Below are 15,547 nucleotides of genomic sequence, written 5' to 3'. Positions count from 1 at the left end.
AGTAATGATTGCCCCTTGTCTTGGGGCCTGCATCTTTAGTGTCTACACAGCCCCCCATTATTCTCACCATTTCCCAACTCTGAGCCATTTGTTACTGAGCGTGTATATCCTTTTTTTCGAATAATAGAAAGTTTTTCTTGGCATCTATGTCTTTCAGAACTGCAAAACCGAAAGCTTATGTCGAGAAGGTTGTATATATATGTTTCATGAAGAAAGAGAACCAGCAAAAGTTTTTTTGTGTGTGAAAGGAAGGAAATAATAGTTTAAAATATTTATTAGTTGTTTGCTGGCTTCATTCTTTTACATTATTAACTATATGACTTCTGTCAGCATTTGAATATTTGACTCTTTGTGGAGGTTGATTACTTTAGGGTTGAAAGTACCTATTGTTGTGTTGTTATTATTGTTTCCTAATTGAGATATAATTTGCATACCATAAAATTAACTGTTAAAAACTGTATGTCCCAGTGGTTTTTTTTTTTTTATGTTCACTATGTTGTGTAATAATCTAATTCCAGAATATTTTATCACTCCTATTCATGCCCATTAGTAGTCACTCCCCATTCTCACCTCCCTCTAGCTTCTGGCAAGCACTAATCTGCTTTCTGACTCAATGGATTTGCCCCTTCTGGACATTTCATGTAAATAGAATCATAAATGAAACCTTTGATGTCTGGCATCTTTCACTTGGCATAACGTTTTTAAGGTTCATTCATGTTGTAGAATGTATTAGCACTTCATTTCTTTTTATGACTGAATAATATTCTGTGGTATGAGTATACCAGAGCTTATCCATTTATCAGTTGATGAATATTTGGGTTGTTTCAACTTTTTGGCTATTATGAATAAGGCCGCTCTGAACATTTGTGTATAAGTTTTTGTATGAACATATGTTTTCAGTTCTGTTGGGTATATATGTAGGAGTGGAATTAGTGATTTGTATGGTAATTTTATATTTTGTGTTTTTGAGGAACTGTCAAACTGTTTTCCAAAGTGGCCATTTCATTTTACATTCCCACTAGCGATGTATAAGGGTTCCAGTTTCTCTGCATCCTCTCCTACATTTGTGATTATTTGTCTTTTTCATTATAGCACTTTTAGGGAATGCAGTGGTATCTCAGTGTGGTTTTGATTTGCATCTTCCTAATGGATAATAATATTGATGTTGTTTTTCAAAGAAGTGTTTGTGAGTAGTTGTGATTATCTTTTTTTAAAGATCTCTTCTAGCTCTGAAATTCACATTTTTCTTTTATACCTTGGATGAATCATATGAATAACAGAATTGAGTTTTTAGGGAATATATATTTTGGAAATTAATTGGGTTAATCAACTCTCATATATTTATGAATATCTTCTATGGTCCAGTGTTCAGCCATATTCAGGATGCAGGATGAGTATATGGCATGATCTTTCCCCTCAAACAGCTCTTAATCTTGGGGTGAAAAAATGAACATAGAAAATTGGTACAACACAGGCTCATATGGAATATAATCCTAAATTTACTCATCCTGTAGGTAAGTCAGGAAGGCAGGTATATCTACTTGGATGAGGGCAAAGAAAGTCATCAAAGCTAGATAGAAAAATAGCATATCTTGAGTTGGGAAGGTGGCTGTTTTTAAACAGTTTTACTCATTTAAAAGATGCCAGTGGAAAGTTAAAAGACTTAAATATTTTGTATTTATTGTGAGTTGGAACAGATGTCACTTGCTCTGTTCTTTTTTGTCAAAGAAATGAATTTGATTTGTATATCCACTCTGGCCTTTGTTTTAGACTTGATGACCCCCTTTTTCCATTTGTATGTATTCCCACAGTATGAGAGCAAGACAAGTGGCTCCCCTGTAGTTAATTCCGCAGCAATGTTTTAATAGTAAGCTTGGTTCTATGAGATAATTAACACTAATGAAATGATAAATAATTCACCTTTCAGTTCTTTTTCCATTAAAGGGAAAAAAATCATCCTGTTCACAAGGTTAAGTCTTGTGTGTTAGGTTCAGAAACCTAGAAAAACTTCACTGACCTTTCAGAGCTTACAGCTTCAAGGCCTAACTTTTTGGCCTGGCATTTTGGGCCCTATGTGATCTGATTCTGACCTACCTTTGCAGCATTTTCTCTCTATTCTTTTGACTGCTATATATATATAGCAGCATACCAGACTTCCATATATATATATATATATATATATATATACACACACACACACACACACACACACACACCAGGCTTCTTTTTTCTTTTTCTCTCAACTTCCTATCCCTTTCTCATGCTATTTCCTTTGCGTTATTGTGCTCACTTTGCATTGCATCTGGTAAGATTGCCTCATTTCTTCAAAGCTAGTGGCATTGCTATTCCTGATGAAGGTTATTCTCTCCTCTCTCTTCCAGCTTTGCCCTCTAAACTGAGAGACTTTTTCTTCCACCTCCCTCCATGCTGTAGTTTGTGGAATGCTTTCTCCTGTCCTCAATGCAGTCAAGGTTCTTTGAGTTCTTAGTTCTTCAGGGTCAGGGACCTGTTCTATTTATCTTTTCATTCCCCAACATTTCCTTTTAGAGCACTTGGCACATAGTATGCTATTTATTGAATGCAAAAGAAATACCGTTTCTGTATTTTCCAAATCAGAATAAAGCTAATCAAGAGTTTATGACCATGCCAAAGAGAAAGAGGAATAGAGTGTAGTTAGAAGTTTGCTCTGGAAAACATAAAGGCTGTCCGGGACATGATTTATTTTACTGCTTCTTAATTAAGTGGCAGGAAGAATCTATGTTATTAAAGATAATTTTACTGTAGAATTCTATTTAGATATCAGGATTCTAGAACCATGTGAAATGGAGCAGGAGACCTGGAAGGAATCAGAAAAGCCACTGAGAGGTGATTGGCTCTTCATTCTACATTCTGCATGGCAGAGGGTCACCCTGTAGGACCACCTCACCCAGAGGACTGTTAATGAAGCAGGCAGAAGTCGTCAAAGCCTAAGTGAGGGAAGTCACAATGGGAAGCTCTGAGAAGTGACAGCTTCCTTCTTTAGGCAGAACTGGAGAATTCCAGAAGCATAGTTTTAGACTGTGTTTGGCATAGAGTAAAACAGCAGACTTTTATATTTGAATGTACTCTGGGAATGTCAGCACACCACATCAAAGTACAAAAATGGATCATCATGAGGATTTTTAGTCTAGAACAGATTAAATCAGATTTGGCATATTTTGTTTTGATGTCTCTGCTTTACACTGCAGAAACATATGTGGTATATTTTAGAAAGATTTCTACATAGAAGTAGTTTAAAATAAAATATAATGGTAAATTTGTGTTTGGAAGGGTGAGCTTCAAGTATACAGAAAACCTCAATTTCCAATTCCAGGAGAAAGTAGGTTATTTCCTCCTAACTCTGGCCGCCACATTTGCAACTCTTACCATTTTTTTTTTTTGCCATTCATCATCCTTTCTTTCTACCTTTTGTTATAATACCTACAGACTTTCTTTTCCCATCATCCTAGGAGCTGCTCTTTTTGTGTTTCTTCTTTTTATGTTTCTGGTGCTGTGGTTCTGTACTTTGTCTACACACAGGTGTAGCTTTTTAGCCCTTCCCATGCACTTTCCCCTTTGATGGTCCTGGCTCTATAGGCATGCCTCTGTTAATGCTAATTTCAAATTGAAGTTACTTGCAAGCAAGCTCTGTCTCTTCCCATTAGACTTTGTAGTGCATCAAATTAGAGGATTTGTTTTGTCACCTGTGTTTCTCTAGTTCCTCAGGAGGTGTGTAGAACATTGAAAGTTCTTGTAAACACCTGAGTGAACCTCTTGACCTTTTAAAAGGGTTTTGGTTTGTTATTTTTAATGCCAGTTCTTATGTACACAGTCTCTCTCTTACACACAGACACACACACACACACACACACACACACACACACACACTACCCTAATTCTCCTTTGTTAATTTCTTCACTTTTTCTCTGGAGTCAAGATAGAATGGAGAATTATGTGGCTGAAGATATAGAGAAGTTTGAGGTGGAGAAACCAGAATTTGTAGGCACACTCCAAGTTGGACATTCTTTTATCTGGAATCAGGAATTAAGATCATCTGAGGGAAGGGCAAGTACCTGTAGAGATTTCAGAAAGATACAAAAGTTCCCAGTGGCAGTTAGGTGGGACAGAAATAGCATTGAGTCTCCAGCCACTTAGATGGAGTTTTCAGTGGACAAGGAAGCTAGCATTGCTCAGTAGCCCAAGGAGGGAGGAAAGTGCTGAAGAGAAGACCAACCCAAGACAGAAGGTAAGTCCATAGAATGCAGGTGTCTTAGTCCATTTGGTTGCTATAAAGAAATGCCTGAGGCTAGGTAATATATAAAGCAAAGAGGTTTGTTTGGCTCATGGTTCTGCAGGTTGTACAAGAAACATGGCACCGGCATCTGCTTCTGGTGCCACTCATGCCAGGCATCACATGGTAAGAGGAAGAATGTGAGAGAGAGAAGGAAGGAAGGTGTCAGGCTCCTTTTAATAGTCAGTTCTCAAGGAGGAGACAAGAGTGAAAACTTATGCACTCTGGTGAGAATGGCATCAAGCCATCCTTGAGGAATCTGCCCCTATGACCCAAAACCTCCTGCCAGACCCCACTTCCAACATTGACGATCAAATTTCAACGTGGGACTTGAAAGACAAATATCCAAATTATCAGCAGGTGAGGGCATCCAGACTTTCTCTTAAGTATATCAGTTTATGCCTACTCTGGAAATATGAACTAATTATATAATTGTAAATAACTATATAAATATATAAATAATACATAAATATATACAATTATATAATTATTAAAATGTAATTATGGAAATCATTCTGTTTATTATTTTTCAAATGTAAATGTAAGTAGTTTTTAGATAATTTTTAGAATCACTTTTCACACAATTGGGGACTGACTGATACAGAAATGAGAACAACATATTACAAAACACACTGTGTTGCAGAGTGGCATCTACGCACATTGATGAAGGCATGGCCTTTGGCTGGAGTCCTGCAATTCTTGTCTATAGAAATTACTATCCTCAGCAGGATTTCCTTCTTACTGCAGAGGTTTAGACTATTACAGCAATTTTTGCTGTAGCAGCGCTTCTACAAAATATCCTCTAATTAACAGGAAGCTTGTGTATGAAGAGTTGTATATAATTTTCAAAGAGAATCTCATCAAATAGTGGCATTGTAAATTAATATTTTATGCTTGGTTCACTTTTTTCTTTGGAAAATAAACATACGAACTTGACAGAAAATGTAAAAACAATAAAATCCAACCACCCACATCTTTCATTCCATGGTTCTGCTAATGTTTTATTATGGCTTTACATCACTAAGTACTACAGGTTTTTTTTAAAAAAATGCAGGCTAAAAGTAGTTTGTTATACACATGTTGATGGAGAAAGTAGTTAGAGCCAGTTGCATCATATCAAACAGGAGAATAAATCAGCTACTAGGTATAAGCAGCCCTTCTGAAGCCACCCGACTGAGGCCCGTGAGGGTATAGATGTGATGTGTACATTGTCTTCATCCTCCAGAGGGGTTGATAGGAAAAGTCAGGGAAAGAGGCACAGACACATGAAACTGTTATTAAACACTGCCAAGCTATGTATTACTAAATGGTAGGTTGTGGTGACTGTGAGTATAATGGGAGTTTGGTGAAGGAGATGATTCTGGAGGGCAGTGGTTAACGTAAATCAGGGTTTCCCAGCCTTACCACTGTTGGCATTTTGGGCTAGATAATTCATTATTGTGGAGGCTGTTCTGTGCAATTTATGCTGTTTTAGCAACATCCTGGCTTCTACTCATCAGTGCCAGTAGTATCCTTCCCCCAAATCCCCTCAGCTATGACCACCAAAAATGTCTTCAGACATTGCCAAATGTCCCTTAGGAGGCAAAATCATCCCCATTAAGAACCACTGGGTAAGCTTGGTTGAGTGCAGTGTGGATTTGAGGCTGAGCTGCGAAGAATAAATAGAACTTGGGTAGGAAGTATGGACGGTATGGAGGTGATTTTAGCTGATAAGAACCTTTCAAATGAAGACTCAGAAGTGTGTTTGTACCAGGGCTATTCAAAGTGTTGTCCAGGGACCTGTGCTACCAGGGTAAGCACTGCAATTGAGGGAATCATTTAGAAACTTTTATAGCAACTTTACAGAGTATTTTTATCAACTATAATAAAACTTCAGGGTTATAGTTTATCTTTGTTATTTAATTTTTCTAGAAATTAGTTTCTTGTTTTATAAAAGTATCACTCTGCAACAGATTGGAACATTAGTATAAGAAGGACAGCAAACTGGTCCTTGGCCACCGAGACTTTGAGAGAGGCTATGACCAGACTGGGTTTCAGGTGCACAGTAGGACATAAGGTGGGCTAGGTATGGCCCAGATGGAGCATGGAACCACAGTGGTTTCTGACATCTCTCACAGTGCCTGACACATCTTAAGCCTGGTACTCAATAAATACTTTCAAGATGAGTCAATGCTTGGAAAACCTCCAAGCAGAGCAGAATGGACCTAGCAATAAGGAGGGGGGAACCCAGTGGGAATTTTGGGTTGGGGGTGACTTTTAGAAGGGTATATTAATGTATATTAATGTCATTTTGTCTGTCTCTCTGGTTTTAGCCTTTCAATCATCTGGTTCTCTCCATTTAGGAAACTTTTCTAATTGTTTTCTCTGGAACTATAATTATTCAAAGCTGTAATTTATGTATTTTAGACCTTACTATCAAATTATGTGTGCCCTGGCTGTTGGAATTTGTAAACAGTCTAACGTCTGGCATAAAGTAACTTTTGTGATTATTTGGCAGTAGTTATAGCTGTCCCTTAAGGAAATAAAAGAGAGTACGTTTTGGTTCATTTGCATTTTCTGTGAGTAGAAAAAGTCTGTGCCCTTGGCCCTGTTTTTATAGTGAAGTTAGTGGGTCCTGTGTCTGGATAAGAAGTAAAAAGTGAGATTGTGAAGGCTGATTGTTTAGCCTGTGGCCATGAGCCCTGTCTTGTCTTCTCTGAAAGCTTTGGGGAGCTTTAGTTTGCTGACACCCCACCTGTCACTTACTTTCCTGTTGCCCTTCATTTATTGTTTGAACATGCTTATTTAATATTCCATGCCTGATAATTTCAGTCTGAAATGTTTGTGGGATTCTTTTTGTCTCTTTACCATTTTTGCAGCTCTGGCTCATGATGCCTTATGTGTTCCCAGAATGCTTAATTTTTGAGTATTAACTGCTTCCTTGGTGATATCTCAAAAACAATTGCTTGAAATAATATGTGGAACTTTAGGCTTTGTATTTTCATTTGGGATGAAATTTATGGGATAACAGTTTTTAGTTATCCAACTCCTAAATTCGTATCATTTGGGAGAATGGGGAAGTAGACATTGGACTGCTTTATAGGAGATCTGGGTTCCAATCCTGAGTAGTGCTGCTTGTAGTAAAACCATCCCAATTAATAACCACTGGGTAGGCTCAGTTGAGTGCAGTGTGGATTTGGGGTTGGGGGTGGAAATGTGGTCTCACTTTGCCACCCAGGCTAGAATACAGTAGTGTATTCTACAGTACAGTACAGTACAGTACAGTACAGTACAGTAGCCTGAGTGCACTAAGGCTCTAAGTTAGGCCTTGTTTAAACAGGATGACTTAAATATTGAGAAGGCAGGAAGGCATTTAAAGAAAGGGGAATAGAAAACCAAAGAATTATCAGGGATAATTCACTATAGTGAGGAAGTAAGTTTAGGAAAGCAGAGGTGGGAGGAAATGACATGGAGAATTCACTTGGGACCAAGTTATGATGAGCCTCAAATGCTAGGTCTAGAGTGAGAACATTCTTCTGTAGTCAGAGGAAGCCCATGAAAGTGTTAGGCCAGTCAAGTGATATGGAAATGAAGTTTTAATATGCTAATAGATATAGAATAACCAGGAATGGTGTGTTATTCACAGTCCTCTCAGGAAAGATATAGCATATGGAAAAGAGTAATTGAGAGGAGCTTAAGAAAAGAGTGGGCATGAACACATGAAACCAACAAAGATTTGGAAAGCACCCCAGTGATTCCTGCTACAGGTTTTGGGATGGAAAATGGTCTGGCTGTTGGCCAGGGTGACTGAGCCATCTATGTCTCATTGTCTAGCTGGCTGGCTCAAGCTTCTTCACTTGGTGGTAGTCTCAGGGTTCTAATAGTGGTAAGAAGGAAAGCCCCAATTACTTTTCAGAACTCTATATCAGTCTTGCTAATCTATCAAGATTCAAGGAATGGAGAAGTAGACCCCATCTCTTGATGAGAATAGTTGCATTTCACAGTGTCAGGGTGTGGACGCACAGAGGTAGAGAATTTGTGAACACTTTTATAACCTGCTGTAGTATATGAAAGAAGAAATAATTTTTTATTATTCCAAATCTTAAAAACATACTCCAAATCAATTGTCACATATTTTAACATAGCTGATATGAAGTACTGTGGCTTACAGTCCTATTTTATTTATTTTTGAAATGTGATTGTATTCACTGAAGTTTTGAGAAGGAAAGGTAAAAATATTTGGTGTGGTATTACCACACTGTGATTTATTTTTGCTGAAGATCAAGTGAATTTTCCAGTCCTTTCCAGTGAACAAATGGATGGAATTTGTGTGGGATTTTGTTTGACAATATGTCCATTGTAGCTCAGCGTTCAGAATCTTTGTTTTGATTTTTACAAATGCTGTTTTAGTCCCTGTTCTGTTTTCTTTTATCATGCCTTCTACTCCTTTATGGACAAACATCGATGGTAAACCCCCTAACTTCATATGCTGTCATTGTTCCATCTTGGTCACGATTTTGTTGTGTTTGCTAAGCCAAAGGTGAGCTGAATTAGACCCACTGAATAAATTTATGCTTCATCCTGGTTGTTCTTCTTGGCTATATTATTCTTGTACTCTCCCTATAAGCTTCAAGAGATTCAGGAGAAATGTTTTGATAGATGTTTCTTTGTCTTCCTCTTAGAGAACTTGATGTGCATCTGGACAAAAGGATGAAAGAGCAGGTGGGACTGGAAGTGTCTTGTACCTGCTTGAGGGGGGTGGTGTTAAGGTTTGATCCCGTTTACTTTCATTCCTCCCCAGTGCAGATATCTGATTCTATTATGGCTTGCCCTAGGGATCTATCTGAGAATACTGTAGCAATTCCTTCTTGTCTTACCTGGTTAATATCCTAGCAGGAAGGTACTTAAAGTTACACTTTAAGTAACTTATTACTTAATTCATTAAAAGTACAATTAATCTTATAAAGGAGGAATTAATGACACAGTGAAAATGTTTACAAGCAAAGATCTTGGGTCGTTTTGTTGTTGTTTGTGGGGGGGGTGTTGGGGATGTAGTCTCACCTTGCCACACAGGCTAGAATGCAGTAGTGCAATACCTGGGTGCTTTTGTCAGGGAAGATTTACCTGAGAGGATGACCTTAAAGCTGAGGGCGTAAGAGGGAGCATATGAGTTAGCTAGGTGAAGCTGGAAAGAGGTTTCATGTGCTGCTGACTACCTTATGGGAAGTTTGGATGCAGGAAGGATGATACAATTGAGCAGATGGAGGGAGACTGCATAGGGTTAGTATAGAGCAGTGGTCCCTTAAGCTTGATTCATGCATCACTTGGGAACTTGTTAGATCTGCAAATTTTTTTTTTTTTTAAACAGCTTTATCGAGATATGATTAGCATACCATACAGTTCACCTACTTAAACTATACAATTCAGTGGCTTTCAGGATATTTGCAGAATTGTCAGCTATCACTGCAATTTAAGAACATTTTTATTACTCCATAAAGAAATCTCACACCCCTTTAGCCATAGGTCCCCAGGCCTCCCACCTTTCTCGCTCCAGCCCTAGGCTACCACTAATCTACTTTTGGTTTATAGGGTCACCTATTCTAGACATTTCATACAACTGGAATCATATGATATGTGGTCCTTGATGACTGACTTCTTTTACTTAGCATGATCTCAGAGTTCATCCATGTTGTACATGTATCAGTACTTCATTTTTATGACTGGATAATGTTCCATTGTTTAAATATATGAAATGCAGATTCTTGAGCCCCATTCTAGTCTTTCTGAATCTGAAACTCTGGGGTGTATTCTCCCTTCAATAATCTGTGCTTTAACAAGCCCTCCAGGTGACCCAGATTCACCCAAGGGTGGAGATTCACCTGCAGAGGGATGGGAGGGGGGCAAGGAGTTGAAGAGTTGGGCACTTCTCATCACTGCCTGGACCCAGGTATGGACTTTTTCCTTCATCTTAAGGATAATGGGAAGTTACTGAAAGGTTTTTAAAGTAGGGATTAGAAACCATCTAATTTTTTTTTTTAATTCATTTTAGCTTTTCTGTGTAAAGTGGTTTAGGGGTAATCTGGCTAGAAAAAGATGTAGGAAGCTCTAGAGGAGACACGAGGGTTTAGCGTGGGCTAGTAGCAGTGAAAATGGAGAAATGTGGATGGGTTCAAGAAAAAATCTGAAAGCAGAGAGGTCATGACGTGATGGTTAATTGCATCATCAAGGCGAGTCAATGATGATGTCCAGGTTTCTAGATTAAGCTGGTGAGTGGGTGTTGGTGCCATCACTAAGATCTTCTGAATTTTCTGGTTTTCTGATTTACAAGTAAATCTTCGTCACCCATTCTTCCTTCTATAATCCATTATTCCAGGCAATTCCTAGAGGAAACATTGGATAACATTGAATATATACCATGTGGAAAATACTCTTGGAAAGACGTATCATAATGTAACCGGGTTTTTTTGGGGTGTTGGTGAGGCACAGCTCCCCTGAGAGAATGCTGTGGATTCTTGGTCTCCATTCTCTTAAGAGTAAGAGAAGGGACCACTGCAGGTGTGCTGTATGCCTATAAAAGTGAAATATCGGACCCAAGAGGTGTTGCAGAAAGGTAATTTTATTTAGGTAGAGAAAAGAGAAGAAAAGGAGAAGAAGAGAAAGACTTCCACGAAGAGTGTGGAAGGGGATTCCAGAGGGGAAAGAGAGCTCCCACTATGTGGTAGGGGATTCCAGAGAGCTGGAAATCCAGTGTGGGTGAAGGAGCAGGGGAATTTATCCTGGGAGAAACTCCCAAGTTCCTCTGGCCAAGGAAGAGACTTCCTTTAAACGTCCACTGGAGTCATTGACTCTTAGTTTCTTCCCATGCCCACAGAATTCAAATATAAACTGTTAAATCTCTTGGATGGAGAGAGATGGGAGGGGGTCATGGCGCTGGGAAATTCTTGCCCTTAAAACTATGCCCCCTTGGGGACCCGGTAAGGACACATCCCCTCAATAACATCAAGGACCATAGTACAGTTGATCTTTCCGTATTTGCAGGTTCCACATCCTTGGATTCAACCAACGTGGATGAAAAATATTCAGAAAAAAAGAACAATTCAACAATTTAAAAAACAATGCAGTGTAACTGCTATTTATATAGCATTCACATGGTATAAGGTATTATAAATAACCTAGAGGTGATTTAAAGTAAAAGGGAGATGTGTGTAGGCTGTATGCAAATACTATACCATTTTATATCAAGGACTTGAGCATCTTTGGATTTTGGTATGGGTACGGGGGAACTCCTGAAACTAATTACCCTCAGATACTGAGGAACAACTGTAACATAAATATGAATGTGTGTGCACACACACTGAAACTGTAGTAACTATATATTAAAGAATATACATGAAAAGGTGAGAAGTAAAGGTGTCAACAAATTGTTTAGACTTAGGAGTATGTGTACAAGTCTTTTGAAGCCTGATGAATTTGTGTAATTTAGAGAAAAGAGATGGAGTGTTTTGATGAGAGGAGAGAGAGGCTTGAGGTTGTAGCCAGTTCTGAAAGGAATGCAAAGCAAGGTTAGATTCCAGAGTTCTGAAGGTGAGATAAACATGGGAATGACTGATAAAGAGTAGGACCAGGAGACTACAGAACTTTTTTTTTTTTTTCTTAAGGGCTAATGAGGAGTATAAAATTCTGAAAAGGCAGTGATATGTGCTTGAGAAGAACACTCTTGTCTGCTTTTAGATGGGAGAAAGTAGGACAGTAAAGTAATTCTTGGAGGCATTGGCATTAGTGGGATAGAAAAGGGACTGTAGCAATGGGAGAAATAGGCAAGATATAAGGATTAGTAGAATTAATAGTATTTGGTAGCTAAAGGAGACAGTGAAGAAGTAAGAAAAGAAGATGACTTTGTGGTTACTAGGAAACCGAAGAGGATATGGCTCTGGTAGCTGATGGTGGAGGAGATGTAGAGAGAGAGGGCTGTGGAAGACACTGATTTTAGTCTTTTAACAGGAACAGGTAATTTCATGGAATTAAAACTTAAAACATAGTTTTGAGAAATAAAGTTATTAAACTTGAGGTAGCAGATTTTATAGACTTAATTATTATTATTATTTTTCGAGACGAGTTTCACTTTTGTTACCCAGGCTGGAGTGCAATGGCATGATCTCGGCTCACTGCAGCCTCTGCTTCCTGGGTTCAAGCAATTCTCCTGCCTGAGTCTCCTGAGTAGCTAGGATTATAGGCACCTGCCACCAAACCTAGCTAATTAATTTTTTAAATTTTAATTCAGTTCTAGTATTATCCTACTTAGCTATTTTAAAATCATACAAATAATTAAAAGCAAATATTGTTTCATTAATGTATGATCTAGAATATGAAGGGAATTGACTAACCTATTCAGAAAATACAGTTCCCAGTCAGAAAATATGTACAGATAATAATTGGTTAGTGGTGGATTAGATTTGATTTCAAGCTAAAAGGTAAAAGGTAATAAGCTAATAGTTAGAAGCATCCAGCCACTGGCAGAGTAGTAGTAACCCCTCTTTGATCTGTTCAAAAATATTCCTTTAAACTCAAGAACAGTAGACTGTAAATTCTGACACCTGCCCAAGTTTCAGTTAAGGAACTAAATGAAGTGATTGGATTTAATGTTGAGCTCTTAATTTAGCATGCCAGGCACAGCTCTTAGAACTTTATGAACATTAATGACATTTAAATTTCATTGCAGTTCTCTATGCTGAATTATTATCTGTGTTTTACAGATGAGGAAACGAAGGCTTTGGTAGAATAAGTAAGTTGGTCGAGGTGACACAGACCCACCCCTTTTTGACTGTTCGGGACTAGAACACAAATCAAAGCCAACTGACCCAACTGAGGATCAGGCTGCTGCCTTTGGTGCCACTGTCACCATGTTCAGTCCAGCAGAGCCACATGTTCACAGACCAACCAATATTGACTGATTAAAAAGAAAAACAAAGTTAAAAGTACTAATTCAAGCTTAATAATGTTTATTTGTTTAATACAAATATATGCCTATGTAGTAAGTGCCAGGGACTGTGCTAGTGATACATAGATGGAAAACCACAGCCTTTTCTATTGTTAAAATTATATTGTTTTAATTTATAATATGTACTAACAGTTTTTCAAAAATTGCCTTTTATTTTATAATCTTTTTGACACTGATTCTCTAAAACTCAAGCTTCAATCTTTTGTAAGTCAGCTTCTTTATCCTTGGCTTGGTAACGTGGTAGTTGCTTTCTAGTAAGATAAACTGAAGTAGAAACTGGAGACGCTGTACTTTATAGTCTCACGTTTAGTTAAACAGCATGGGAACATTGCCAGTTAGCAGATGGCTTCTTGGGGATTACTCTAAACCCCTGCCCTACTCCCCAACAATGAGGCATACTGCTGAGGGTTTCGGTTAGGAATGTGTTTATCTGCCAGTAACAGAGAGCCTGTCTAACTTGAGCTTACACAGAGATGTTTCAGTCTCTCCTGGAAAGTAGGGTCTGCCTTGTTGGGATTCTCTTGGCCTTTTCTGATGCCTGTCACCTCAAGGTGGAAAGGCTGCCCCACACCTTTAGCCCTCACATCTGGCTGTCAAGCTGGAAGAATGAGGATGGGCAGGGACCAGGGACCCTAGCATTGTAATCTGTCGACTTCAGCTGGAAAGCCAAGCTCTATCCAGAAGCTCTACCTAGCACACTTGGGCGCAAACCTCACTGGCCATATCTGTGTCACATGGCTGCTTTAGTTGCAAGGGTGGCTGCGTTGGAGCTTTAGTTTTTTAGTCTTCACAGGGGAGATCATGAATGGCTTTGGCATAACTAGGCTAATGTCTGCCACAGTACTTTCTGCCATTTACATCTTCTTTTTGACAGTATAATGCCTAGTGAGGCCAAGAATGGGGTTTTATTTAAAGAATTTGCCGTATGTGAGGTACCCTACTCAACTGGAAAGTTCCTGAGGTCTTTGACAAGGGAAAAAGCCTCAGTCCTTTCCTCCCTTTTTAGTTGAAAGAAAGAATTGTCTTAGGGACTTCTACCTTCCCTAATGCAGTCCAGCCTCTCCTCTGTAAATTTTGTCAAGCTATTAAAAAAAAAACTCATCTTTTCCCTCCTCTTTTCTCTCACTGTCTTTGACTTTTTTCCATTTGAGATACATAAGAGGTCCTAATCAACCTTAGGTCTACCCCAAGTCAGAATAAAGAAAGCTGTGTGTTTGAAGTGTGAAAGCAGGTGAAATAAGGAACCATTGTGTTGAATATCTAAAGCCTTTGAAAGCACTCAGAAGTTGCTATATTTTTGACAGAAGGCCACATCTAGGGCAAAGATAGAAAAGCTAGTATGCCTGAGTGAATGAAACAATTGAGCAGGTGCTCATTACTGCTTAGGCCTTTTTCTTATTTAATTTTCTGGTGAACCTGTGGAAGAAAGATAATTGGGTTCTGTTAAAAGAAAAGCTTTACACAGATTATATTTAACAGAGTTTCATTGAGCAAAGAACGTTTTGTGAATTGGACAGCCTCCTGAACCAGCATTGGTTCTGAAGGACTCTGATGCTCCTTCCTAGTCAAAGAGAATTTATGTACAGAAAAAGAAAGTTAGGTACAAAAACAGGAGTAATCTGATGGAAGTTAGATTAGTTACAGCTTGGCACTTGCCTTATTTGGACACAGTTTGAACAGTTGACTGCCTTAATTGGCTGAAATGCTGTGATTGGTCCAAGAGTAGGTTACAGTCTGTTTATGTATATAATTAGGTAACAGTTCTCTATGAATGGAGAAACCTTTAGACTGAACTTAAAATTTGTAAGGAGGTAGCTTTAGGTAAAGTTATTTATTTTTATTTTTTTAATTGAGACAGAATCACTCGGTCACCCAGCTAGAGTGCGATGGCATGATCTTGGCTCACTGCAACCTCCACCTCCTGGGATCAAGAGGTTCTTCTGCCTCAGCCTGCCAAGTAGCTGGAATTACAGTGCATGCCATGACAGCCAGCTAATTTTTGTACTTTTAGTAAAGACAACGTTTCGCCATGTTGGCCAGGCCGGACTTGAACTCCTGACCTCAGGTGATCCATTTGCTTTGGCCTCCCAAAGTGCTGGGATTACAGGTGTGAGCCACTGCTCCTGTCCTTAGGCTAAACTTAATTTAGCGGTTTATTTTACACGTTTGGAAACTGAAACTAAGAGAGAAGCCAAGTAATTTCTCCAAGGCTGCCCATCTGTCAGGGTCAAGATTAAAACCAGGACAATCTGACTCTAAGA

At 38.7% G+C, this 15,547-nt stretch overlaps 1 protein-coding gene across 6 annotated transcripts in view; it reads left to right on the top strand.

Moving 5' to 3' along the window:
* The window catches only part of LOC116549684 (SH3 domain-binding glutamic acid-rich-like protein 2), a 152,758-nt gene that overhangs the window by 106,556 nt on the left and 30,655 nt on the right, over nucleotides 1–15,547 (top strand). Inside the window, exon 1 of one of the 6 annotated variants that reach the window (XM_032275448.1) lies at nucleotides 7,584–9,010. The exons of the other annotated variants lie outside the window; for them this stretch is intronic. Within the exon in view, the coding sequence (XP_032131339.1) occupies nucleotides 8,948–9,010 (63 nt within the window). The 5' untranslated portion in view covers nucleotides 7,584–8,947. Of the gene's footprint in view, nucleotides 1–7,583; nucleotides 9,011–15,547 lie in introns of those variants that run through there. 6 annotated transcript variants of the gene reach the window in all.

The sequence above is a fragment of the Sapajus apella genome, unplaced genomic scaffold (assembly GCF_009761245.1).
Source record: "Sapajus apella isolate SASKATOON/1434 unplaced genomic scaffold, GSC_monkey_1.0 scaffold6, whole genome shotgun sequence".
In the NCBI taxonomy this organism is placed as follows: Eukaryota; Metazoa; Chordata; class Mammalia; order Primates; family Cebidae; genus Sapajus; species Sapajus apella.
This window is presented reverse-complemented; position numbering and strand designations above follow the sequence as displayed.